Genomic DNA, 26,540 nt, shown 5'->3' with positions numbered 1-26,540 from the left:
TTTTTCCACAGGAGCATGCTGCACGAGCCCTGGTGCGATCTCTTTACGACTCACTGCTGTCATCTCCAAACAGGCAACATAAATAGTGCGCCCGGGGCACCATGCAGCCCCGCGTGCTGCCGACCAAAGGTCGCAGGTGCTGAGATAGGCGCTTGTCTTTTGGGTGGAGCGTCTTGCTCGGCCCCCGGGTGGTCACGCACACGCGCGCGCGCACACTTGCAGGTAAAAAGCTGTCAGTCCTGCGCGATAGCAGGCCAAGTCGGAAAAAAATAAAAACCCTCCCACGTTACCGCGGGCGATCGTCATTGAGTTCAAAGGACACAAGCCCTGCCCTTGAGTCTGCCCGCGAGAGCGGACCAGCTTGTCTTTATCAGGTGAAGGTTCTGCTGGGAGTCGGCCACTGCAGCCTCCGTCCGCCTGGGAAACACGTCCCTCTTCTTCGTCTTCTTCTTCTTCTTCTTCTTCTTCTTCTTCCACTGGAGCACCACCCACAGCCAAGATGCCCAAAACAGTAAGACAGACTTTCGTGCTTTTTTTCGTTAAAAAAAAAAAAGAAAAAGAAAATTGACAAGATCATTGATAATCCTGTGTCGCAAAGGAAGAAATGTCTGCGCCTGGTCCAAGTTTGAGAAAAGGGGTTTGGCGGTGGGTTCATCCAGACGTGTTTGAATTGTTCCACGCCGGAAGAGTTCTGGGGAGAGAACCACTCGAGCGTAAAACACAAATTGTGTATATTTTGAGAGTTTTAGTCATTTTTTTTTCTTTTTTTTTTGGGACTTTGGCGAGTTGCTCCCAAGAGGCACCGACCCTTCTTGGGATGTACTCATTAACCAGGTGTAGAGTTTGACCCAGGCCGGATCACGTTCCCCGGGTAGAAGGACCGCTCCCGGAATAAAGTTGCTCCCTCCGCGGCTCCAGGCGTGGTGTGATCATGCGTGTCTGGAAAGTAATACGGTGACGCTGTAAAAGAGGTTTTTGTAAATGAAGTCTTTGTACTGAACGTCTCGTGACTGTCTGCTTTTCATTCTGGCAGTAGTAGTAATGAAACCCCCCCCCCCCCCCCCAAAAAAAGAAAAACCACTCAAGCACCTAACTGCTGTAAGTCCTAAATGCCCTTAGTGACTTAAGTCGTCATACATCAGACTGTAGGAAAACTGATAAGAGCGCCTGTGCTCATATTGACACTTCCAAGGAGAAAGCCTCTCCGGGGTCGGTCACGCTGACGTCTGCATCCTCTGACTCTAATCTGAAATCAAACACATTCTGCGGGTCGCGCTAGTTAAAACATTGTGTTTTCAACTCCTTTCGGGGGGGGGGGGAGGAGAAACTGCTGCGAACGCAACGTGAGAGTCGGATTGTGGCGCCCAATTGACCAGTCGGTGGGAAAGTAACAGGTTTTCGCGGGAACCCCCCCCCCCCAAAAAAAATCCAATCCCCAGTCGGGGCGAGCTGGCAGTGAGGAGTCGGGAAGTCATCCACGTCAGGTGGAAGAATAGTTGAGAAACCTCTGTGGAGGTTACATAAATGTCATGTTCCAGTTTTTTTTTTTTTAGTTTTTTTTGTTGTTGCCCAAGTCTCAGTGGGTTTATCTTTATGACACCCGGGGCGTGCTCTCGTGTAACTTCATAAAAAGAAGGGTTGTGTAACTTGCCAAGTGCAGTTGTCGCGCCGTTGCCGTGCGTTGTTTCATTGCGAATAACTCTCTTTTTGTCTTCTGGGAAATCCATTGTGGAGACACAATGAGAGTCGGATTCACGCGCCGGTCTAATTGTGCCTGTGGTAGATGAAAAGCGATTGATCCGAACTCACAGTGGTTTTTTACGGCCGACTTGGCAAGCCAAGCGAGTATTTAGATTTTCTTTGGTCCTTAATCTGCTTGTGTGCAACCTTGTGGCACCTCGCAAGGGCGGTCCAAAGTCTAATGAGATAGTGAGCAATTATGGGTTTATGAACAATCCACTTCACAGCTCCGCACCGAAGGAATCCTGCGCACACGGAACGCTGCTGTTCACGTACGTTTGTTTCGCCGTGAAAGAAGTTGTCCTTCATAAAGTCCTCGCCAACTATTCCTGCAGCGTTCAACTCAAAAAAACAACTCTAAGAAATGTAAGATTGACGGATTCAGATTTATTTATATATATATATGTATATATATATATATACATATATATATATGTATGTGTGTGTGACTCACATGACTCAATGACCTCTTTGTTGCAGGTCAACGTTCGCGTCACCACGATGGACGCGGAGCTGGAGTTCTCCTTCCACCCCAACACCACAGGGAAGCAGCTCTTTGACCAGGTGTGTGTGTGTGTGTGCGTGTGTGTGTGTCACAGTAATGCAAAGCAAAAAAAGTCCACACAGATTTTAACCCTAACCCTACGATCAAGGTTTCAGTATTTGATCAGAATCAGAAAGATACGAAATCAAAATGATGAGGTGCTAAGGCAAAATGTGTATTTTCTAAAGTCAGAATTATGAAAAGATAACTTAAACACTCATGTGATATTCTTTTGTCGTTCCCCTTTTCTTTCTTTTCCTTGCAAAAAAAATGGGATGTTTTGAAACCCACCTTTGCGAATATAATAGTCAAGATGCAATAAGAAATGATGTTGTTTTCTCTATTTCAGAGGACAAATATTTTTCAGATTGATACTTGCTGGTAAATAGTTCAAGCCACGTGAATTCTATAAAGGCCCTTTTACATCCCGACTTGACACTCGACTAAAAGGAGAAATTACCGCTGTAATAGCGAGAGCAGGATTTATCCCCTTATCAATACCTCGGTAAACTAAAGTGGCATCACCACTCTGCGGGATGACGCCCTCTCTCTCCTCTCGGCTTGACGTACAGTATGTAGACCTTTGCACTTAACGGGGGGGGGAGGCAGCAGCTCGATGATATAAAGCGAAACCTGAGGCTTATTCAACACCTGCCAGCCGCTGTTACAGTCTGACACGGATGTACACAAGACACAGTCTCTTCGTGCTCTTTTTCCTTGTGCTGTCAATGACATTGTGTCCGAAAGGAGAAAATATCCTGTGACCAGAAGTTCATACCTAAAAAAAAATATCTTTTAAGTTTAGCGATTGTGTGTTTTGACCATGTGCATTGTCCATCTCTCCGTGTGTGTGTGTGTGTGTGTGTGTGTGTGTGTCGAAGGTTGCCAGGACCATCGGACTGCGTGAGATATGGTACTTTGGGCTGCTGTTTACCAACAACAAAGGAATGTCCGCATGGCTGAACTCTGAAAAGAAGGTTTGTGTTCTTTGGTAGACACATGGTCTTGTTCCTGTCGCTCCAAAGAGCCAATCGGACGCTGGTCGCATGTCCAACAACCTCACTCCTGGTGTTACATTTTTTGAAGGATGGAGTTTCAGACACTTCTGTTGGTTCAAAAGTCGTTATGAAGCATCATAACGACTTATGATGCTTCATTAAGTTTTCTGCTGACCGTCCCCAGATTCAGAGCTAAACGCAGAGAATCAGCGTTCAGTGTTTACGCTCCACAAATCTGGAAAACAATCAGAAATCTCAAGGTCTTTTTTTTTATATCAGGTCTAGTCGCCCCTGCCATTTATTCAATTTAAATTCTGGATTATTTATTCAATATCTGTCACTTTTTATTTGTTTTCCATTTTTAATTTTTAATTTTTATTAATTCTTTTCTCAGATACAAGTTGGTCAAGTTAGCTTTTTTTTGTCTCTTCAGTGAGAAAATTGATTTTGACTTAAAGGAATCGTCCCAAATTGTCATCAATAAATAAATGAAAGACAATATTTACACACACAAAAAAAAAATGTAACCAGTCGAAAGTACTACAATCACAAAAACACATCACTTCTCCTCCCACCTTCCAAAAAGCACATTTTAATAAATCAAAATTGTGCCTGTAAACGCAGCACACAATCGTTATCATCCTGAATATTAATTTGAAATCAGGCTTTGTCTGCAGTACTGTAATGAAATACTGTTGCTCTCTACTCACACGTTACCCTTTTTTTTCCCCCCATGGTCGTATTTCATCCCATGCTCTGCTCAGGTGATGTCCCAGGAGATGAAGAAGGAGACCCCGCTGCTGTTCAAGCTGAAGGTCAAGTTCTACCCGGAGGACGTGTCCGAGGAGCTGGTCCAGGACGTCACCCGCAGGCTCTTCTTCATGCAGGTGAAGGAGGACATCCTGGCGGAGGAGATCTACTGCCCGCCGGAGTCGGCCGTGCTGCTCGCCTCCTACGCCGTCCAGGCGAAGTACGGCGAGTTCAACAAGGCCGTGCACAAGCCGGGTTACCTGTCCGCCGAGCGCCTGCTGACCAAGAAGTGAGTGGGGGGATTCGGCTCCGGAGGGAAGCATGTGCTCAGCCCATGTAATAATGATATAAATGAACATGACTTTAATATCACATTAGTTTGTTTTTAGTTTTTTTGTTTCACATTTATACTCTTAGTTACTCACAAATACAACAAAAGGCAAATCCCAGGTACGTACATCAGCTGTAATTTGAAGAAAAAATAATTTTCTCTGCTGGAAATCCTCCAGCTAAAATAAGTAACACATGTTCCGCCACTATAAACTCACACGAGCCGACTAAAGATACAACAGGAGAGGACAGACAATGCAGCATGTGTTTGATTTAGCGGTGTGTGTGTGTGTGTGTGAGTGTGTGTGTGTCTACACACAGACTGTTTACACTTTCAGCCTGTGTGGGTTGCTGATAGGTCGCCTCTCTCCCCTCTAGAGTGCTGCTGCAACACAAGCTGTCCAAGGAGCAGTGGGAGGAGCGGATCCAGGTTTGGCACGAGGAGCACGGCTCGATGCTGAAGTAAGCGAGGGCCGATGGAAATCCATCCGTCCATCCGTCCATTTTTTCTGTATCGCTTCTCTTCCAAGAGTCGCTGGGGCCGATCCAAAATTGAACCACGTCTTACCATGTTTGAGACCCACCCTTGATAACAATTTCATGCAAATCTGTCCATAATTGTTTGAGTGATGCTGCCCACTGATCCTGTAATTGAGGCCGTCGTTACACAAAGGTCAAACTGTCTCGATTTGAATTGCTGCATTTTTCCATATGGTTGTGGCTCAGTAACATTTTACAGAATCTAAATGTATTTCTGTTTTTTTATTTTTCTTTATTTTTCATTTATTAGCCAAGCTATGGCCCTGGGTGGAGGCTGAAGTCGAAGTGCAGGCTCAGACAAATCAGTGAATCATAGTGTTAGTCTGAGAGATATTCTGATTTTAACCTGGTAAAGTTGGAATTGTCCTTTTTTGGGGTTAAAGATGAATTACTGTATTAAATATGAAACGCCTGCCATAAGTTGTGAGTTCGGTTTTGTACATATCTCTGTGCGCAGCGTTAAGATTTTGTCCCACGTGTGTCTGAGCAGGGAAGAGGCCATGATCGAGTACCTGAAGATCACTCAGGACCTGGAGATGTACGGCGTCAACTACTTTGAGATCAAGAACAAGAAGAACACAGACCTGTGGCTGGGAGTCGACGCTCTGGGGCTCAACATCTACGAGAAGGAGGACAGGTTGGTGGTCGTCTTAACTCACTGTATGTGCAGCGGCATCTCTGCTCACAGGTGCCGCCTGCACTGACTCCATGACATACAGTTGTAGACGCGAGGGCAAAGACCGCGCAGTCAAACCTCAGTCATTGACCCCCGGCTACCTTCCCTTTCAGCCGGTCAGGTTTTAAATAGAACATTTGACCGCATGGCTGTTGTTGTGAAGAGGCCGTCGACCGACGGTATCACCGAAAAATACAGGCTCTCAGTGGCCTGTTTCTGTTTGATCACCTCTCTCTCCGTCCCCCCAGGCTCACTCCGAAGATCGGATTCCCCTGGAGCGAAATTAGAAACATTTCCTTCAACGATAAGAAATTCGTCATCAAGCCCATAGACAAGAAAGCGCCCGTGAGTATTTCTAATAATCCTCAGTGGTGACAGCCTGTGTGTGTGTGTGTGTGTGTGTGTGTGTGTGTGTGTGTGTGTGTGTGTGTGTGTGTGTGTGTGTGTGTGTGTGTGTGTGTGTGTGTGTGTGTGTGTGTGTGTGTGTGTGTGTGTGCGTGTGTGCGTGTGTGTGTGTGAGAGTGTGTCAGAATCAATGTGTTGCAGTTTTATAGATATACATTTATGTTCATGCTTATTAAGGCCAAAAAACAATAAATATGAAATAACCTTACTCAGACATTTGTCAAATCCTACTTATATGTGTGTGTTCATATTGGCTTTCTTCTATATCTTGCTGAAATGCTTTTTATGTTCTATGTAAGCACTTTGAATCCCCTTGTTAGTGAAAGGTGACAATAATGTTTTTGCAAATATGTGAACCAAACATTAATTAATCAAAATTTTGTCAATGTAGGGAGAAAATATTTACATTCTAGACCCCACAAAGGTTAAAATAACAGAAAGCAACTTGTAACATAACCGGCTGCTTTTGGATAAAACAAAAAAACTAAAACTCTCGCTGAAATGTCTGGGTTTTTTTCTTCTCCTTTTGTTTTTCTCTGCAAGGATTTCTTATTCTACGCTCCGCGGCTGCAAGTCAACAAGCGCATCCTCCAGCTGTGCATGGGCAACCACGAGCTGTACATGCGCCGCCGCAAGGCCGACAGCATCGAGGTGCAGCAGATGAAGGCCCAGGCCAAGGAGGAGAGGCTGCAGAAGAAGATGGAGAAGTAACGCCAGTAAAAGCCCGACGTGAGAATTAGGAATAGAACTCAGGACGGGATTGAGATTTTTTTTCCGTCTGTTCCGCAGGGAGCAGCTGGAGAGCGAGAAGAAGAGGAGGGAGGCCATCGAGAGGGAGAAGGAGCAGATGGAGAGAGAGAAGCAGGATCTGATGGTGCAGCTGCAAGAGTTCGAAGAGACGACCAAGAGAGCGGAGAGAGGTGAGACACACATTTCAAAGTGGGAGTAGCGTGACTTTACTGCCCTCTGCTGTTTAATTAGGCGGCATAAGTTAAACTAGTTGAGTGGACGTTATCCTCTCAGGTGTTATACATACATGGAGTGTTAGGTTTTCACTTTTTTGACTGGCATTTATGGTTATGAATCAGGGGAATTGATTATATTACCTGACTGTGCCAGGGTAAGAAAAATACACTGGTGTTAAAGTTTCCTAAATCCCAATTTAATGGCCATTGAGATATATTTAAAATACACAAGGATGTTTGAGATTTCTGTGATTTTTTAAAAAGTTTTTGAAACTATGTTCAAAGTTCATAGGCAACCCCAGAGCATTAGGAAATCCCGGTAACATGCATCAAGCGGTTGAGGAAACAAAAGCTCTTTCAACAAATACAGTAAAAAACAGTGACAAGCAGGAAAATGGGCTGATGTGGGGGGAAAGAAAAGTCAGTGGTTCCCGACCTCCATGGCCCAAAAAGGTTCCTCAACAATATGAAGGAATCCTTAGATAATTAACGGGACAAATATTTCTCCTCATCAAAATTGTGCTGCTTTTCTTTTGACTTTTCACAAAAGTTTCCTTATGGCTCCTTATGGCTCCTTAAAAAAAATATTCAAAAGAAACAAACTGAGCAGAAAAAGATTACCTGAACTGCTCACAACTATTCACATGAGGGGTCACAAGTTAAAGAAGCCAGGGACCTCTGCTTTAAGTAATGCAAGTGTGTTTTTCATTTCACAGGAGTAAAATCAGAAGTGGCAAGTACAATAACACCCTATACAGCACTTGACAAATTCCTCTGACTTTGTGCCGTAGAGCTCAACGAGCAGCTGGACCGGGCCATGAGGCTGGAGGAGGAGAGGAGGAGGGTGGAGCAGGAGGCGGCCCGGCTGGAGGCCGAGAGGATGGAGGCCATAATAGCCAAGGAGGAGCTGGCCCGGCAGGCCGAGGACCAGATGAAGAGCCAGGAGCTGCTGGTGAGTTGTGAGGAAAAAATCCTTCTTCACGTGAGAAGAAGAAAAAAACAAAAACAGCGATAGCAAAAACACTCATTACAAAATAAATCCTCCTACATCCAGGACAAACACACGATTGGCTCGAGCTAATGTGTCCTTCGGTTTGGGTGATTTCCCCCTGCTTTAAGTGGGATTACATGCGTCGTGAGAAACTGATCTCAAACTCTTTCTCACACTTCTGTCGTTGAGCTAAAGCGCAAACAAAGGTTTGACGTGAGATCTGAATTCGCGGAAATAAAGAAGTGGCGGCGGCCTGGAGGCAAACGCACTGGAACTAAAAGTTATTTATTCACTTTCTGTTGACACTGTTTGTGTCGTCGTCTGTCCCCCCCCCCCCCAGACTTCAGAGCTGGCTGAGTACAGCGCCAAGATCGCTCTGCTGGAGGAGGCCAAGCGAGTCAAGGAGGAGGAGGCCGAGTCATGGCAGTGCAAGGTGAGCATCCTCCATCCATAGCTGAAGAAATGCTGTATGAATAGATAATGAAAACGCATCTGTATTTAAATGAGATTACATCATCTCACAGAAGCTTTATGGGGTCTGACGTTTTGTGGATGTATTGAATAAATTGTGTTCATAGTTATGATTTTATATCTGGATTTTGATTTCTTTTCCCCCCCGATTATGATTTTTCACATTTATATAATATTCACAGAAGTACTCACATTACTTGTGTATGTGAGAAATTAAACCTTTGAGTCCTCGACCCGGTTTATTTGGAAGATTATGTCAAGCTAACAGCAGAGAAGTCAAAGATGTGTCCACCTCATCTGCTAATTTAATCTGTCTTTTAACTTCTGACACTCGTACTGATACTGAGGAAGAAGTCCATCCTTTCAAAATGTATGTTTAGATCAGATGTGGCGTGGTTTGAGTAAATCAAACTACAGCGCAGTGAATGGCCCTGAAATCCATCATAACCTATTTTTCTATTCATACACAAAAACATACTTATAATAGTCAGTCTAAATAAATAGGTAAGTAAACTAAGTTTGGAAATTGTGCATCTAATCAGATGGGATAAGAGATAACTCTGTCAAACCCTCATGGCAGGTCATGGAAGTTGAGGAGAACCTGCTGAAGACGAAGGAGGAGCTGCAGCTTGTGATGACCAGCGCTAAACCTGCACCCGTACCCGAACCCGAACCCGAAGCCGAAGCCGAACCCGAACCTGCTCCTCCTGCTTCCCCCCCCCCCTCCTCCTCCTCCTCCTCCTCGGACAGCGAGAGTGACCACGAGCAGAGTGAGGAGAACAGCACCTACAGTGCCGAGCTGCAGACGCAGGACATCAACGACCACCACGAGGAGGAGGAGCGGCTCACCGAGGCCGAGAAGAACGAGCGCCTGCGGAAAAAGCTCTCGGTGAGTCCGGGGTCCCGAGGATCCGACCACTTCACACGGGCTCCTACTTTTGACACATTTACTGTAGTTTTGCTGCATCCTGTGCTCATGAAGAGTGAATGAATGAACAGTTTAAAGGTCATAAATACGATATTCCCTACCACTAGATGTCACACTAGCACCAGCATCTGTGCATCTGTGTTGCTCTGAAATAGACATCCCATCTTTATACTCATTTACAAAATGAGTATAAAGATGGACGACATCGCAGCCGCACCCAAGTGAAGCCGCCCCCTGGTGGTTGTGTGCAGCATAGTTCCATAAACTCCGCCTCCTCCATAAATGGTCATAGTCACCGGGTTCCCGGAAAAGTGCCTTTAGCCTGTATTCTCTGGAATGGCCAGCAGGGGGGGTGACTCCACCGGTTGCAAAAAGAAGTCAGCGTCTATAGAAGTCTATGAGAAAACGACTCTTATACTTCTCACTTGATTTGAAACGTCAGTAAACGTTTTTCCTCGAAAATCCCCGACCGACAGAGAAGTAGCTGTGAATACCAGCACTCGAGAAGTCCTGTAATGCACGGCGCTTTGGAAAAAAAAACGTGTACCGTTAAAAGTGGGAACTTTTCCTGTTTAATATCTATGAATCTGGCTCCTTCCGCAGGCCCTGAGCTCCGAGCTGTCGGAGGCCCGGGACGACGACAAGAAGACGCCGAACGACCTGCTCCACGCCGAGAACGTGCGGGTCGGCCGCGACAAGTACAAGACCCTGCGTCAGATCCGCATGGGCAACACCAAGCAGAGGATTGACGAGTTCGAGGCCTTGTAGGAGAAAAGCAAACAACCCAGGATCTCCCTGAAGATACCTCAGTTCTCCCGTCTCCCATCCTCTGTTCATTGCAAGTGTGACAGTAATCGCAGCCACACCTGCTCTTAAAAGAACCCAGAAAAAAAGTACCGGAGTTGATATTTGTGACAGCGCCTCCGCGGGTTTTTATCAGTTTTAACTTTTGCTTGAACGCACTGTTTGTTTGTTGGTTTGTTTGTGTCTTTCTTTTTCTCTGTAGCCCTCAAACATCTCCAATGTGCCGCGTAGTTAAATTAGGACCACTAAGTGTGTGTTCATCATTTTGAGAAAAAAAAACGTTGCATAAAGCTGCCGTTTACTGCAATTTGGCCACTGCAGTTTTTGTTATTGATTCACTTCAATGTTGCGTGTGGTAAACGTCCCATATTTCAAGTCACGCCGCAACTCGTAATTTTTTTTTTTTATCAACTGAACTATTGACTGTTTTTTTTTTGTTTTATTTGATTAATCGTTTTTATATATGAAATGTCAGAAAGAGTCCAGGGCTCATGTCATTTGCCCTAAAACCTTAAACAGAATACATTTTTAATATCATAAGAGCATGTAAACCTTTTCAAGTACTAACCCCAAATTAAAATGATCAACCTGAGTGATGTCTCCTTTCAATTTTGAGTGTGGGTCCAGATTTTTTTTCTTTGCCAGTGCAGGAATGTTTTCTCTCAGGACACAAATTACAAAGTACATATTCTATGGGTGCTGAGATCCATTAGTTGTCTTTGTGTAGGATTATTTAGCCATTCTGGTTCTTTGTGTGAATGACAAATAGTGACGTGGGGGGAGGGGGTTGCTGTTGCTCCTCGCTACTGTTTGAGCTGGACAATCCTGCAGCCTGCTCACCGTGAAAAGGATGTGCCTGTGTTTACTCACTGACAGGATGGCTGTCATTAGGTTGCTAGACAACTTGCGAAGCCAGTAGAGCTCCTCTGTTTAAAGAGCCACTGGGTAAATATTTTATCTGCAGAATGAAGGCATGAATCATACACCAAAGACATATTTGACAAACGGGGGGGGGGGGGGGGGATCTACAAATCCCCAGTAGAGGTTGCTGGGCATTTGAACTAGCAACCTTTACTAAGCTGTGAGTGGAGGTTGCTTATTCTGGCCTAAGGGAGGAGGAGGTAGGGGGAGGTGAGTGTGTGCGTAAAAGCCCCGGGAAGGCGCAGAGCGTTGGGTTTGGGAATGCTGACAATCTGTGGGATTGCCCTGAGTCCCCCCCCCCCCCGGCGGCAGAATCTAAATACACGCCGGTGACAAATAGTCCAAATACAGTAGCAACCCAACCGTGGCGTGGGGGTGGTGCTGCGAGGGAAGGGAGAGCAGAGAGAGAAAAGACGCTCCATCTCCAAAAGTCAGATCCGGAGTGCGCCAGGAGGAGGAAGGTCGCCGCGCTCTTCTCTCCTCCCTCTCCTCCCTCTCCTCCTTCTCCTCCTTCCTGCGCCCCATCCTCCCTGCCGCCGTGTGCCATGAAGAGACAGAACGCCCGCACCCTCGCCCTCATCGTCAGCATCCTCACCTACCTGGTGGTGGGGGCGGCCGTGTTCGAGACGCTGGAGTCGCGGCAGGAGCGCAGCCACAAGCGGCGGCTCGACGCCAGGAAGCACGAGCTCATGCGCAAGTACAACCTGAGCCGGGCGAACTTCGAGGAGCTGGAGCTCGTCGTGCTGCAGCTCAAGCCGCACAAGGCGGGCGTGCAGTGGAAGTTCGCCGGCTCCTTCTACTTCGCCATCACCGTGATCACGACCATCGGTGAGCGAGCTGCGGTTGTGCACAGTTACAACTTCTTCTTCTTCAACTTCTTCTTCTTCTTCTTCTTCTTCTCGTTGTGATGCGGTTTAATGATGACACGGACGGATGCACACAATTAAAAACCAAACTCCCCTCATGAAATATTATATAATAATATGTATCACAACTTTATTCTCTTTAGAAACTCATGTATGTATTTGTTATTTTTTTCCGCCTGCTCCATTGCATGTTAAGCGGGTCACAAATATGCATTTTCATTTACATGTTAAATATGCATTTTCATTTTTACATATTGGGGCTGCAACTTGAGCGATTGTTTCTTTCCACGACCGATTCATCCGTCGATTATTTTTCTCGGAGAATCGATTCGTTGTTCGGTCCATATATATAAATGGTGAAGAGTGTCAATGGTGTTTGCCCCCAAAAAACCTCCAAATGATGTTTTGGGTCGAAAACCAAACCCTCAGAAATATTAATGTACACACTTGTGAATGAACGAGTCCTCTCAATTCATTTTTCTTTCAAACTAGTGGATGGAATTGTTATTTCTACCAACTCCATTGCATGTTAAGCGTGTCACAAATATACATTTAAATTCTTACAACTTTATCGATTATGTTCACAATCGATGAATCTGTTTCATTTCATAAAAACCACTAGAACCGATTAATCGGTGGTCAAAAGTTGTCGATGAATTTGTTAGTCGATTAACCGTTGCAGCTCTACTTCTTAACACCATGTCATTCTTATTATTTACTCTCATTCTCATTTTTATTACTTGATGATTTGTCAGCACAGCCACGGTGTCTCTGTTGTTTTACATGTTACAGCACGGAGCCACTGTGACAGACGCTTCAATTCAAATTCTCTACATTTCATGTTTCACAAAAAGAATATTGGGTGGAGGTGAATTTTTATTTTCTAACATGAAAACTAAAATTTTAAGGATTTTTTGTTGTTGTCCGTTGCCATCAAGTTAATGTTTTGCAGTGGTCTTGGTTATTTTTGAAGGTTTCAAGACAGCTGTTTGTGTTTATTTGAAGGAATAATCTTATGATTTATTGTATTTGAAGAAATTCTAGACATTATTTTGAGCTATCGAAGAAGGGGCAAGGGGGGAAAACTGGTTTGTGTTGTTGTTTGAAACTTTGCTTTTGCTTCCATTCTTTGCCGGGGTCTCTTTGGTAAAAAGAAGGAAATTATAATTAGTAGTTTTTGCGTCAATTAAACTTTACATGTTAATTAAAGGCTGAATTAATAAATAAATCATTTCGGTGGGACCAAAACAAAAAACACACTGTAACTGTAACTATATGGAAACGGATTAATGCAGTGGGAAAATTGAAACGGCCTCTCAAGTCACTAATACTGCCAAACGACCAAAGCGTCACAGCCCTGGTTCAGTATCTGTCATCGCGATAAGGCCGCTCGAGGCCGACTTAAGCAGAGAAGGTGATGCCTATCTGGATTATTTACAGTATCTACAACATCCCAGCTGACAACAGCGTGGGACTTATGAATAAATAGCTGTTAATTCACCATAATAAAAGTCAAGCTGAATCGTGGGACCGGGTTTTCCATCAATGAGAGGAATTCAGTGGGAGTGTGTGGATTTTGAAGTCCAGAAATAATAAATGTATCATGGGAGATTGATGTCCGAACCTGTGCCTCCACCACAACACTGGAGCACATTGCATCTTCTCAGGGACAACGTCAGATCGTGTACATTGTTGTCTGACCAGTGGAATGTGCTCTCGTTCAGGTTACGGCCACGCGGCGCCCAGCACCGACTCGGGGAAGGTGTTCTGCATGTTCTACGCCCTCCTGGGGATCCCCCTCACGCTGGTCATGTTCCAGAGCCTGGGCGAGCGGATCAACACGTTCGTCAGGTACCTGCTGCACCAGGCCAAGAAGTGCCTGGGGATGCGCCGCACCGAGGTCTCCATGGCCAACATGGTGACGGTGGGCTTCTTCTCGTGCATGAGCACGCTGTGCGTGGGCGCCGCGGCCTTCTCCCACTGCGAGGGCTGGAGCTTCGTCCACGCCTTCTACTACTGCTTCATCACGCTCACCACCATCGGCTTCGGGGACTACGTGGCGCTGCAGAAGGACGACGCGCTGCAGAACGACCCGCGGTACGTGGCCTTCTGCTTCGTCTACATCCTGATGGGCCTGACGGTGATCGGCGCCTTCCTCAACCTGGTGGTGCTGCGCTTCCTCACCATGAACACCGAGGACGAGCGGAGGGACGCCAAACAGAGGGCCCTGATGACGGTCGGCACGTCCAGGGGGGAGGTGGCCCGCCTGATCCCCGTCTCGGCCTCGACCTCCTCCACGCCCGTGGCGCAGGACAGCGCAAAGGCCAAAGATTTGAAAGGCGCCTACACCGAGGTGCTCCACTTCCAGACTATATGCTCCTGCCTGTGGTACAGGAGCAAGGAGAAGCTGCGGGGCTCCACACCCACGCTGCTCCCCCAGGAGCTGACGCTCTCCGATGCCTACTTGCAGCAGAACATGAACCGCCCGCACTACATGGAGCCCGGGTCGACGGGCTGCGTTTGCAGTCCGCGTCCGTGCGCGAGCATAAGCTCCATCACCACGGGCCTACACCTTCTCTCGCCGTTCAGCGTGTTCAAGCGACGCAGCTCCGTCTGAGCCTTCCGCCCCGCCGCGGCTTTTCGGTATACGGCACAATTACAGGTCGGTTGCCGCCTAAGTGGACAGCGGATGCCTGAGTAGCCGCGAAAAAACGTGACTGCAAAGTGATGCTTGTGGTGCTATAATCCCAGTAAGCCAATGGGAGGAGGCAGGGGAAAAGGGAAAACAATGACAATCAGTACTGTACACAGCAAAATCCCCCCTCAAATATGTATCTTAGGAAGCACAACGCCAGATGTTTTGACTCAAGTCTTTCAGGGTTCGTCCTGAGCGAAGTCCCCGGGTGGTCGAGGACATGTAAGGTGGTCGCCTTACACGGTGCAGGTCGTGTGACGCGATATTCGTGTTTGGTTTTCGAGTGCAGACTGAGCAAACGCACAAAGAAATGGAAAAATGACAAAATAACAGAAAAAGCATCTTGCACAGCTCTGCAGCGAGTTCCAGTTTCCAATTCTGTCTCTAATGTTTTGGGCTCTATTAGGAACGCGTCTTGATGACCCAAGATAGAAAATAGATTTCACATCACAGTGTTTTGCAACGGCACCAGTTCACATTCAGCCGCCAGCCCTCGTACGGATCGCATCGTTCATCTGAACCGACGGTGACTTCGCGTGACTCACGCGCGCGGTTTCGCCTCCGTTCGTCGTTATTTTCAGTCCTCCGGCGCATCGGGCGCGAGTGCTGCCGAATTGAGTGGAGGAAAAAAGTGAGAAGAAAAACAAACCAAACGCGGTGACACACTGTAATCCCAAACGTGGCGAAGCCGTATGAGTAATGAAGTGGAGTGATCACAAGGGGAGACTCACCAGCGGCACTGGCTGGAACACACTTGACTGGTTTTAATTCAAACGACTTTAAAAGAACTACTCCACAAAATGACCCGCAGGCGGAAATTATAAAAATGAGAACAAATTGAACGTGATGACTAACCTGCCGGGGGTTTCTTGGATACTGTAGTGTCCGCGTGGTTCTGCCGGGTGCAGGTATCGGTCCGGAGCAGGTGCCGGTCTTATTCACGGCCCTGCGATGCGACGCCTTTCTTTCTTTCAATCGATCCCTCCAGGAACCAGTTATCACACCCTCAGAGGAACGATTTCAAATTTCTTGCTGCAAGTTGGACGGGAAGACCTCCGCCGCCCTGGAGTCAGCGCGGAGCCGGAGACAGGAGGGCCAAAACCAAAACAGGACAACCCCAATGATGGACCCTTGGGAGAGTTGAATATCCAATGCGTCTCTGGCATCGATGTCCGCGGGGTGTGTTGACGCTTCCGCGTGGACCTGGGCGGCCGCGAGGCTCCGCGGCTCATTCGCCATCACACTGAATCACCGGGTGATGGCGTCATCATCAGGCGACAGGATGTGATGTCAGGGAGTTTTAAATCCCCAAAGATTCATTCAAAAACTCTCCAAGAATGTGGCCGGTTGTTGCTCTTGTGAATCAAATCGGAACGCAAGTGACGAGGAAAGAATATAAAGACCCAAAATGTCTATGTTTGTCATCTCTGACATCCCAATGTGCTTTAGTCTCAGTGTGAGATCATACATGACGAAAGAAAAGCACCGCGTTGTCACGTTTTGGATTGTTGAAAGGCATTCTGGGAAATCCCCCACCCCGGGGGCGTGCGATGAAATACTTCACCTCAAATCCATGTTAAAGAATACTACTAGTCAAAGTACTGTATGCGAAATGATACGTGGGTAAAAGTACAGAGATATTATAAGCAATATGTACTGGAAGTATCAAAAAATAAAAGTATACTATAATCCTCCCTGTGACCGTCTTAATTGTTTTGTAATATTTCCCTCTGCGATGTTGTGGAGGAGACGAAATCTAAAATAGCAATAACTAGGGTGACGGGAATGTGGCCGCTACAATATTAAATGATTCAAGATTTTAATTTGAAGATCACTCATGGAACAATTCAAAGGTGTTTTTTACTTTTCCTTTCTGCCATTAATTGGTCATTTGACTTACAAATTATATTTGATCGCTGCCTTTTTTTTGTCTCACGAGAAACTGTTTTTATGTGTCAGGGAAAATTGTCCTGCACCGTACGAAATACTAAAGAGGGCCACGCTACAGAAAGAAAGTGTATGATTTGATTCTTTCTGCTTTTGACTTGATTTTGAGTAGTAAAGTACTGTATCATGTTGCATGAACAGGCCTCTCTGTGTCATGCTTGGAAAATAAAAATAAAATGAAATAAAACATGACAGGGAGAAGGGGAGTACTTGAGCACTCAAAGAGTCCTTGAAAATAATTGCATGAGCATTGTTGTTATCGCATCCTGGCAAGGGATGCGTGTACAGTTGAGACCGTGGCAACGGTAAATCTCTTTCACACAAAAGAGCATCCACAGCAAGAAACGATTCAAAACGTACACGTGTCATCCAGAATCTCCAGTGTCACGGGGTTCTGCTTTTTCTACGTACGATACAAGTCGTGCGTCCTCCGTGCTGCGTGTCAACACGCGCCGCGGGAGAGAGGAGCCTGCTGAACGTATGGAATCTGATCCACCCGCTCGGTCCAGATGGTTTGCCCCTTGGGGAATTCTGACCGGAGTCCAGTTCCGGAGGAAGAACCTACAGCCGGTGAGTCACCACGAGCGGGCATACGTATGGCGTCGGTGGCGTCGTGGCGTGGCGGCCTGTGGCAGGATGTATACTTGTGAAATCCTGCTCCCCCGTCGTGTGGTACAGCAAAACGGCGGGGTGGCCAAAATAACAGGAACACATGACTTTGCAGCAGCGATACAGTTTTGGAGAATGTCAATTTTTAATATCAAAGTCGCCAGAACAGGTTTCTGTTTGCGCGGTGGTCTGCTAGAAGCTACGTCGTTTTCCCCCCCAAAAAACAATGTTATTAATTCCAGTCAATTTCTATTGTGTCCAGATAAGTATGCAAAAGTATGCATATTTGGAAAAAATGTCCCTGATATACACAAATAATAAACGTTAAAGCTACAGCGTGTATTATTTGGCGGCATCTAGTGGTGAAATTGCAAACTGCAACTTTTTTTGCTTTGTTCCGCTTCCCCCTTTTTCTCTTCCTCCTGTGACGGGGATTCACGCTCTCCTCGCTTCTTTTCTAAATAAATAATAAGTACGATCCTCCATTTGCGTGAGCTCCGACACACTGAGGACACGCCCACCACCGATTCCTCTTCCAGTCTTTTCCGGCAGCGCTGAACATTTCTACGCGTATGCGACCGTATTCAAACAGCGTCAGTTAAAACTCTGGCATTAAAAAGGCTTTGCTATTTATAAAAATAAAAAAACAAGTAAAGTAAGCAAAAGATAAGAGAAAGTCTAAATCTGACTTGGCTGAAGTGATGTTTTTTTCCGTTCTTCTATCCTGTCAATCATCTGCGACCCCTCAGATTTGATCTCGTTGTTGTGTATTTATGTTGTGGGGTGCCTCATACCACTCCTCCATATGACTGTTTATGAAAGCCGCGCTGCAGCGAAGCAGGAGACGGCAGCAGGCAAAGTGAGCGACGAGCGCCTGTCGTCCTCTGCCGCTGAATTAGAACATTATCAAAGCATCATTTTGCCCGAGAGCGGAGAGATCAGGAGTGAGTGTCGTTCATCACAAACCGCCTTGTGAGGCTCGGGCCCCGTGCCCGTGAATCTGCCTTCAGACGATAGATGGGCACAGAAAGGCAACAGACGGAGGATCCATTCGACAAATCCCTGTATTGACCCCCCACCCGCCGCCGGAGCATCTGCTGTTGTTCTACTTTGGCCCCGGACCTGAGTATCTATGTCAAAGACAGAAATAGTTCCTCTGGGAAGGTCAGCTGTGACATGACGTCACTTGGTTTCTTCTCTGTTAAAAAAACAAAACAAAAACCTGGGCGGGTTAAAACCAGGATGCCGGCACATTCAGGAAGTCCGGGGGTAATGAGAGAGTGTACAAGTCAGCGACGGAGCGAATATGTGGAAATGAATATGAAACTTTCATAGGAGGGAAATTGATATACAGTGGCCACAGTGCTGAAAGTGTAGACACTTATACAAAGTACAAAATAAAGTAGGAGGGATAAGGAATCATGGAGCCATCAGGAAAGCCACGTCAAGTAAGAATTATTCATAACCAAAGACTATATAAAAATGGAGAGTCGGTGTGATTGGTCACAACACATCTCGACGTCACCTGTTGATCCTCAGGAAAATGTTAACTGACGTCATAAATCAAGTGAGGAGTAATTTTCTCATAGAATTCTATAGAAACCAAAGACCGTATATAAAAATGGAAGGTAGTCAAGTGCCTGAAATTGTCTGGAATGACCAGCAGAGGGCGACTCCATGGTTGCAAGAAGAATTCTGTTTTTATGGACGACAACGCGAGTTTATGGTTCAAGTCTTCTGATGTTCATTTAGTAAATCGCGGTCTCATTTAGAGTCAAATAGACGATAGAGCACCGTGTGCATTGGAGCGTGGTTACAGCGTGATTGACAGCTGGCACCGTCCAATCGGTGCATGGTTGCGAGTGCAGGTGGGCGTGCAGTTTGACGGGCTCTCGATTCAGGCTCCTCCAAATATGACTATGCTGCGTTCCAGTTTACCTCGGAACTCGGAACTCGGACCCCGGAAGTCGGGTTGGTGATTTTTTTTCCGACATCCCGATTCGGAATTCCGATGTTCCATTTGTAATTTCCCACTCGGAGTTCGTAATTCCGAGTTCCGGGATCATACTGGAACGATAAACCGGAGTTCCGAGGTAAACTGGAAGGCAACATTTCTTCTGGTTCCCAAAAAAAACATCTACATTGGCCTCACATTCCAGACCCGGTGATCAACTTTGGTCCATTTGGCGTTTTAAGGTTCTAGCACACTATAGTCTGCTTTACTTAGTTTTAAAAAATTGGACATTTTCTGTATTTTATACATTGTACTGGTGAAGTAGCATTGATCAATTTGAGGGGCGGATGAATTTTGTTCCCATCACCCTGCATGGGACCATGTGCCATAATAACTATATTGCAACTGTCCAGACATGGGTCGAGGGGTACAGTCCCCCCCCCGGGATCTGCACCCTTGGTGGAAAGGTGTGGAAAAAAATGTATGGTTTCAGGAAAAAGCAGCAGAACCAATTACATGTATTCTGTGATAGAATATGGAAAATTGTGCACCGCTGAAGCCAGAGGGAGGCGGTAATGCAACTTCAACGGTGTCGAATGATGTGGAATCCCCAAAGAAGAAGAAGAAGAAGAAGAAGAAGGAGCAGGAGACGAAGAAGGAGACGAGGGCTGAAGTCTGGAGCTCGACATGGACGCGAAGGAGCGCGCTGTGAGCGCACTGGTCCAGAGCAACAAGAGGGTCGCGCTCCTGGTCGCAGCCGGCGTCGCCGTCCTGGGCCTCGGGCTCGGGTACAAGTACCTGCGGAGGCCAGAAGGAGGAGAGGAAGAGGAGGAAGAGGAGGAGGAGGAGGCGCTGGTCCGCGTGGGCGTCGTGTCGCGGCTCCTCGTCCACCCGCTCAAGTCTGGCACAGCGGTGTCCGTGACGCGCGCCGAGTGCCAGGAGCTCGGCTTGAGGTTCGGGGAGCTGCAGGACCGGTGAGTGTGAGAAGTATGAGACTTCATGCCTGTGAGACCACAACACACCAATCTGCACTGGAGGGGGAGGGGGGGGGGAGTACTGAGAAGATCTGAACACACCTGTGCACGTGAGCAGCTCCACCTCACCTGTAGCTCATCCATAAATTATAATCACTGATGTAGCCCATAATATTTATCCACTGTTACTGTCATTGTTATCATTGTTCATGATTATATACTACGATATATTATAACACATTATATAAGATGTGTACTTTGCTCTTCACTCTGACTATCTATATATACCAATTCCCAATATTATTTTCAAGGCGATGGCTCGATGTGAAAAGAAAATTTGTGAATGTTTTTGGTTTAAATCTTGTGTGTTTGCATATGATTTCAAAAACCAGTGGGTTAAAGAAAAATTGGGATGTAAATCTGTGATCTGTATCCATGGTAACCTGTGATCTTATCAGTTCTGTCTAGGGCTGCGAATAAAGATAATTTACATAATCGATTAATCCGTCGATTATTTACTCGATTAATCGATTAGATGTTTGGTCTGTGACATGGTGAAAAAATGCGATCGTGTTTCCCAAACCCCAAGGTGATGTTTTGTTTTGTCCACACGCCAAAGATATTTAGTTTTTACAGTCATATAGGAGCAAAGAAACCAGAACATATTTTTATTTTAGAAGCTGAAATCAGAGAATTTGTTTGAGTGCTCTGAGCCCAAACAGTTTGTCCTGTGTGCCTCGTCTTGCAGACACTGGCTGGTGGTGACGGAGGACGGCCACATGGTGACGGGCCGACAGGAGCCTCGTCTGGTCCTGGTGTCTCTGACCTGCGAGGGAGGTCACGTGCGCCTGAGCGGACCAGAGATGGAGGAGCTGAGGTTCCCCGTCAAACAGCCCGACGGCCCCGTGATGGACTGCAGGTCCCGTTACATGCGGCTTCAACCTTTAGGCTACTATCATTCAATGATACAATGATACAATGATACAAGTAACTACTTGTCTACAGCTCGATTAGAGATTTAACCAAAGGCATCAAGAGTCCGTTTAAAAAAAAACATGCACATGACCTGAAGGTTATTAGAAAGATATACAAACAGATGAAGTCTGCTACGGCAGCAACTAATGATTATTTTCATTATCTTTCAACCTGTTGATTATTCTCTTGATTATTATTATTATTAATAATAATAATAATAATAGTGAGAAGAAAAAAAACGCCTCATACAATTTCCCACACTTTCAAGGTGTTCAGCTCAAGTTATGTTCAGACATCTTGTTTCCTCAAAAACCAAAAATATTCAGTTCACAATCATAGTGTATATCTTTTTATCAAGTCAGATTCCTCGTATGTAACCTGTTACCTGCCTGGCAATAAAGCTGATTCTGATAAAACAGAAAAGCAGCCAATCATGTCATTGTGTGGAAAATTGAACGAGTGAATATTTGGCATTTCAGCAAAAGCAAATGATTTTGTATGATTCCCAAAGTGGACCATAAAAGATACTAAAAAAATTGTAGATATCACTTTTTTTTCTCGTGCTGCAGAGTGTTCGGCGCAGACATTCAGGGTCGTGACTGCGGCGACGAGGCGTCCCGCTGGCTCACCCGTTATCTGGGGGAGGGGAAAACCTTTCGCCTGGTGCACTATGAACCTGCGATGAAGGGCAGGAGGCCAGAGGAGGGGGAGTCTGGTTTCCCACCGTATCAGGTAGTGTATCTGTATACTCTGTACTCCCAAGTGTGTGTGTGTGTGTGTGTGTGTGTGTGTGTGTGTGTGTGTGTGTGTGTGTGTGTGTGTGTGTGTGTGTGTGTGTGTGTGTGTGTGTGTGTGTGTGTGTGTGTGTGTGTGTGTGTGTGTGTGTGTGAGATTTGATCCGATCCGTGATGTTTACCCCACTCGTCCACCAGGTGGCGTACCCAGACGTGGCGCCTGTGATGCTGCTGTCCGAGGCCTCGGTGAAGGACCTCAGCAGCAAGCTGGAGACGGACGTCACGGTGGAGCGCTTCCGCCCCAACATCGTGATCGGTGACTGCGAGGCCTTCGAGGAGGTGTGCACATTTTGCAAACATTACTCCCATTTTATTTTGCTGGTGCCTGTGTTTCATCTACGAGATGAGAGATCCCGGTTACACGAACAAAGAAAAAACACTACACATCTGCTATAGCCAACATGGCTTGTGTGTTATTTGCTTCATTCATCACCAGACAAGTTGACTACTAACTGACTGCAGCCCATTAGAAACCAACATTTGGTTCTTTACTTCCGTCTAATACCCTTTTCAGTGCGAGCGGCGTGGACTGAATTTATCTCCCGAGTCCATAACTCTCTCCAACACCAACTGCTTTTTGCTTTTTTTTAGGATTCCTGGGAGGAGCTCCAGATCGGCAGCGTGCGACTGCAGCGCGTGATGTCGTGTGGAAGGTAGCGCCGCGCGGTTGACGCCTCTCACTCATTTTGAAACCGAAGACAGAATCGCTCCGTTTGCAGCCGACGAATCCAAAAGCTTTGATGTTGCAATCCACGATTGTCTTTCTCACTGTGGAGATTTACGTTGTTTTCCAGATGCATCTTCACCACGGTCGACCCCGAGACCGGTATAATCAACAGAAAAGAGCCTCTGGAGACACTGAAAAGGTGAAGTTTTAACTGAGTATTATTCAGGGAAGGTTTTTATTTGATGGGGCAAGTGAAATGTTTTGGTTTTTTTAGGCCTTTGATAATTGGAGCTGTGATTTTTGAAATTGCAGCTCGTCTCAAAAAAAAGGAACCTTCCCTTTGTCTTGTCTGCTGCAACTTTGAGACGTAGGAGGGGGATTGATGGGGGCGCTGAGAAACCACTTGATAGCTTAACGATGATCAACAAAATCAAACCAAATTTCAGTTCAGTTCATTTCAGCCAGGCGGAAAGTTCAATTAATTGGCATTTTGATGCTTATAACATTACTTATTTAAATGGGGTTCCTATCTTGTCGATAAAGTTGGGTCAGTCAAATCGATCCAAACGTAAACTGTTATTTTTCCACGTACGTCGCATGTGACTTCGTCTTTGCCCCTTTTTTGGCCTCTGGGCTCATCCCGCTTGTGACGACTCTTCCACAGCTATCGTCTGTGCAAGCCGTCCGAGAAGCACCTCTACAAGTCGTCCCCGTTGTTCGGCCAGCTGCACGCCGTGAAGAGGACGGGGATCCTGCAGGTCGGCGACGTGGTGTTCAAGGTCAGCCGCTGACGGGGCCGAGACGGGGAGAGGAGGAGGAGGAGGGAAAGACTGCGCGAGAGCCGCTGTATAATCGCAGTGTTAACACAAAAAGAATCAATTATTATCCTTCCGCGTAGCTGCTATTTCATAACTCTGTCTTATAGACTGTTGTGTGACACTAAGGGAATTTGAATTAAGCACCTTTTTTTTTTGCACAGTTCACTGATTTTTTTAAAAATCCTGACGGCACGACGCAATGCTGCCTTTTCCGAGAAGAATGAAATGACCTCAAATTTTGCAATAAAAACACTTGACTGAGTCCAAAAAACTGTGTGTGAAATTATTCCTCAAACGTTTAGGACACAGAAAAACTGCCGGCAACAACAACAACCTCTGTGCTACTAAAATGCAGCAGAACATTTACAGGAGCATTTCATCTGATGGAATGCAGATTAATCTTTAATTTATTCACTTGTAAATGAATAAATGCTCTTAACGATTTCATGTCTTCTAGTTTTTAAGCTTAAATGTTGGTAGTTAAGCCGACAGCTAACCAAATAACAATCGTTTAGATTTTTGAAGTTGAATTTTTTCCAAATGCTGTACATATATATTCATTGTTTTTTTCTAACTTGATGAATAAATAAAAACATTTTCTATTGAGATCCTTCCGGTGAATGTTCAAAGCGGACACTGAACATTCTAGTTCTGTTTCACCTGTCGGGGGTAATTATTTCCCAACTTCACGGTTTTCTCGTGCGCTGGACAATTTTTCTCATTTAGAAAAAGGTTTAACCGGCGTCAGGTCAGTCAGTCGGTCAGTTAATGGGCAACCTGAGCGCTGTCGTCAGTGTTTTAATAAGTTAGATGTTAAAAGTGAGCATGATTCCCAGATTTTAGGAAATGACGAGGCCACTGTGATGCATGGAATCTCCGCTAGGGGGCAGTAAGCCTTTACATAGCCATAGCAATGGCATGCAGATTGAATGAAGATATTTCTGGAGTTGATTCAACTGTATTGCATTTACAACAAATAGGCAACAGTCAACAAGAGACTCATGATAATCCACCTACTTTAGAACATTTTAAAATAGAAAAAATAAACCAAAGAAAAGAAGTGCAGGAGCTTAAATAACCTAAACATAATGAAAAAAAGAATGGCCCAGAATGTCAGATGCTCTCTCTGTTTCAGCAGTGGTCAAAAACTCCTGTATCCTTTTTGCAACTTGTGGAAATAGTTCAGTATTATTTATACTTTAAATTTAAAAGTTTGTTATTTAACACACAGACAGAAATCTTAGACCATCTTGGCCAAAAACTCTCTACTCTGGCTTAAAAAAAAGAATAATAACATGTATGTTTTGGATTACGACATATCCTTTTTTTCTGATGTATGAATTTGATGGATGGTGTGAGCTCGAGTATTTTTATTTCCCCTCGGATCTGGCTTCAATCGAATCAACAATACATCGACCCAGCAGCCCCCCGTCTCTGTTTAATGATTTCAGCTCTGCATGCATATTCATAATTCTTCTTACAAAACCAACTGTACGACTAAAGTTTGCCAACCCAGCTCACGTCATACTTCCTTGCATGGCCTATTTTTTTTTTTTTTTTTACTTCTATATTTTAAAAAAATCACCATCTACTGCCATCAAATATCATAACACAACGTATATTTATTCATACATATCGTTTTACATAGTTCAATATAGTTTTTCTGTCCTGTTTTATATGCTTCATTCTCATTTTTATTTTTGCGTGATGTGTGAATATCTGTGCACCTTGAGGACTGTCGTTTTATAATGTCATCGTTCTATGTGCGACGACCCTGACCCTTCTGATTCTGATTCTGGTCCTGATTCTGATCCTGACACCTGAACAGACTTGTGTCTTACGGTCGGACACAGTTCATCATTAAAGAAGATGTTTTTAATCTGGGAGCGTCAAATGCCTGCTCTGCATATGTAATAGAATATGTCAGTGTCTGCTTTTAATAATGATTTTTAAAAAGAAGGTTAAAAACAACGGTTGCGCAACTGTTCCTGGTCTCCCTCTCTCTCTCTCTCTCTCTCTCTCTCTCTCTCTCTCTCTCTCTCTCTCTCTCTCTCTCTCTCTCTCTCTCTCTCTCTCTCTCTCTCTCTCTCTCTCTCTCTCTCTCTCTCTCTCTCTCTCTCTCTCTCTCTCTCTCTCCTCGACCGGTCGAGGCAGACGGCCGCCCACAGTCCGGTTCTGTGAGATTATGTGTGTTGTGACATACTGCATCCCACGTGCCGAACAGCAGGCCATGGTGTGCAGCGTTTATAGAACGCTGTGATTTCAAGCAGTTTTTTTTTTCTACTTCTTTTCTCAAAGGCATTACAACACATTTGTTCCTGTGCCCTGGAAACAGAGCGGGATTCTCTGGTTTTGAGAATCATCTCTGACCTCGAGGGGCTTGAGGAGCTACTCTGTCAGGGGATGCAATAATGTAATATGCTCTCCAAGCATATATTTAAGTTGTCATGCGAAAGAAAATACCATAAGTGAGAGCATCCATCGCGTGTGTGCTCCTGACATCCCCATTCCCGCATTTCATTACTGGGCAGCTCGATACGCGTCAACTTTTACTGCGAGGAACTCAAGCGAAGAGATGAAACATCCTCCCTGAAAGTAGAGAGGAGGAAACCATCCTCGTCGTGTTGCTCTTTCACACTTCAAAAGAGTCGCCACTCCTGCAAAAAAAAAACCCAACAAAAAAACAGCTGCAGGAAATGACAAAGTATAGCTGATAAAGGAGCGTGTTGCACAACTGGCGACATTTAAGCTCAAATGCATAGTTGTGCAGGTCTGTAATTTGCGAGGGTCCTCGCATCCGCTACTATAGACACACGGTAGACTTACCTTGATGTGGAGGGGAAACGACCACTTGGCGCCCTGCCACATGGGAGGAACTAAAATACTTTTATTCCCCTAGTGCTCCAGTTCGAAACAGGTCTCCAAGTTGCCAGACACCCGCAAATCTTCTAGGGCAAGGAGCCAAGAAAGAAGCTGCTCACCCAAGGGGATCCAAACGTGAACTGCGGTCAATATGTCATCTTGTGTTATGTGCAATCATGTTATGCCGTGGGACAGTATGTTTGTGGCAGATGGTACATGGCTTCCCTTTCTTTGAGTTGATGTTAAATAAAACACGTCGTCATCGACGTACGTCATCACCAAGTCAAGCGGTATCTCTGTCTTCACTTGTGGACCG

General features: G+C 45.6%; 3 protein-coding genes across 3 annotated transcripts; all 3 read left to right on the top strand.

The window, feature by feature from the left end:
* Positions 1 to 101: 101 nt before the first annotated feature.
* ezra (ezrin a) lies at positions 102 to 10,734 on the top strand. Its single transcript, XM_035609668.2, has 13 exons — positions 102 to 511; positions 2,221 to 2,304; positions 3,166 to 3,261; positions 4,047 to 4,321; positions 4,741 to 4,824; positions 5,393 to 5,539; positions 5,827 to 5,923; positions 6,527 to 6,690; positions 6,773 to 6,903; positions 7,740 to 7,900; positions 8,280 to 8,372; positions 8,991 to 9,299; positions 9,942 to 10,734. The coding sequence occupies exons 1-13, from the start codon at positions 500 to 502 to the stop codon at positions 10,104 to 10,106; spliced, it is 1,818 nt and encodes a 605-aa protein (XP_035465561.2). The 5' UTR covers positions 102 to 499; the 3' UTR covers positions 10,107 to 10,734.
* Positions 10,735 to 11,485: 751 nt separating this feature from the next.
* Positions 11,486 to 16,763, top strand: kcnk3b (potassium channel, subfamily K, member 3b). Its single transcript, XM_035609692.2, has 2 exons — positions 11,486 to 11,891; positions 13,654 to 16,763. Exons 1-2 carry the CDS (start codon positions 11,609 to 11,611, stop codon positions 14,544 to 14,546), a joined length of 1,176 nt encoding a protein of 391 aa, XP_035465585.2. The 5' UTR covers positions 11,486 to 11,608; the 3' UTR covers positions 14,547 to 16,763.
* A 2,989-nt stretch (positions 16,764 to 19,752) lies between these two features.
* On the top strand, positions 19,753 to 23,624 carry marc1 (mitochondrial amidoxime reducing component 1). Its single transcript, XM_047327273.1, has 7 exons — positions 19,753 to 20,108; positions 20,857 to 21,027; positions 21,653 to 21,815; positions 22,016 to 22,156; positions 22,469 to 22,530; positions 22,672 to 22,743; positions 23,209 to 23,624. The coding sequence occupies exons 1-7, from the start codon at positions 19,822 to 19,824 to the stop codon at positions 23,333 to 23,335; spliced, it is 1,023 nt and encodes a 340-aa protein (XP_047183229.1). The 5' UTR covers positions 19,753 to 19,821; the 3' UTR covers positions 23,336 to 23,624.
* Positions 23,625 to 26,540: the final 2,916 nt, after the last annotated feature.

The sequence above is a fragment of the Scophthalmus maximus genome, chromosome 15, assembly GCF_022379125.1.
Source record: "Scophthalmus maximus strain ysfricsl-2021 chromosome 15, ASM2237912v1, whole genome shotgun sequence".
NCBI classification, from domain to species: domain Eukaryota; kingdom Metazoa; phylum Chordata; class Actinopteri; order Pleuronectiformes; family Scophthalmidae; genus Scophthalmus; species Scophthalmus maximus.
Note: the sequence above shows the minus strand (reverse complement) of the source record. Positions and strands in the feature narration are given on the sequence as shown.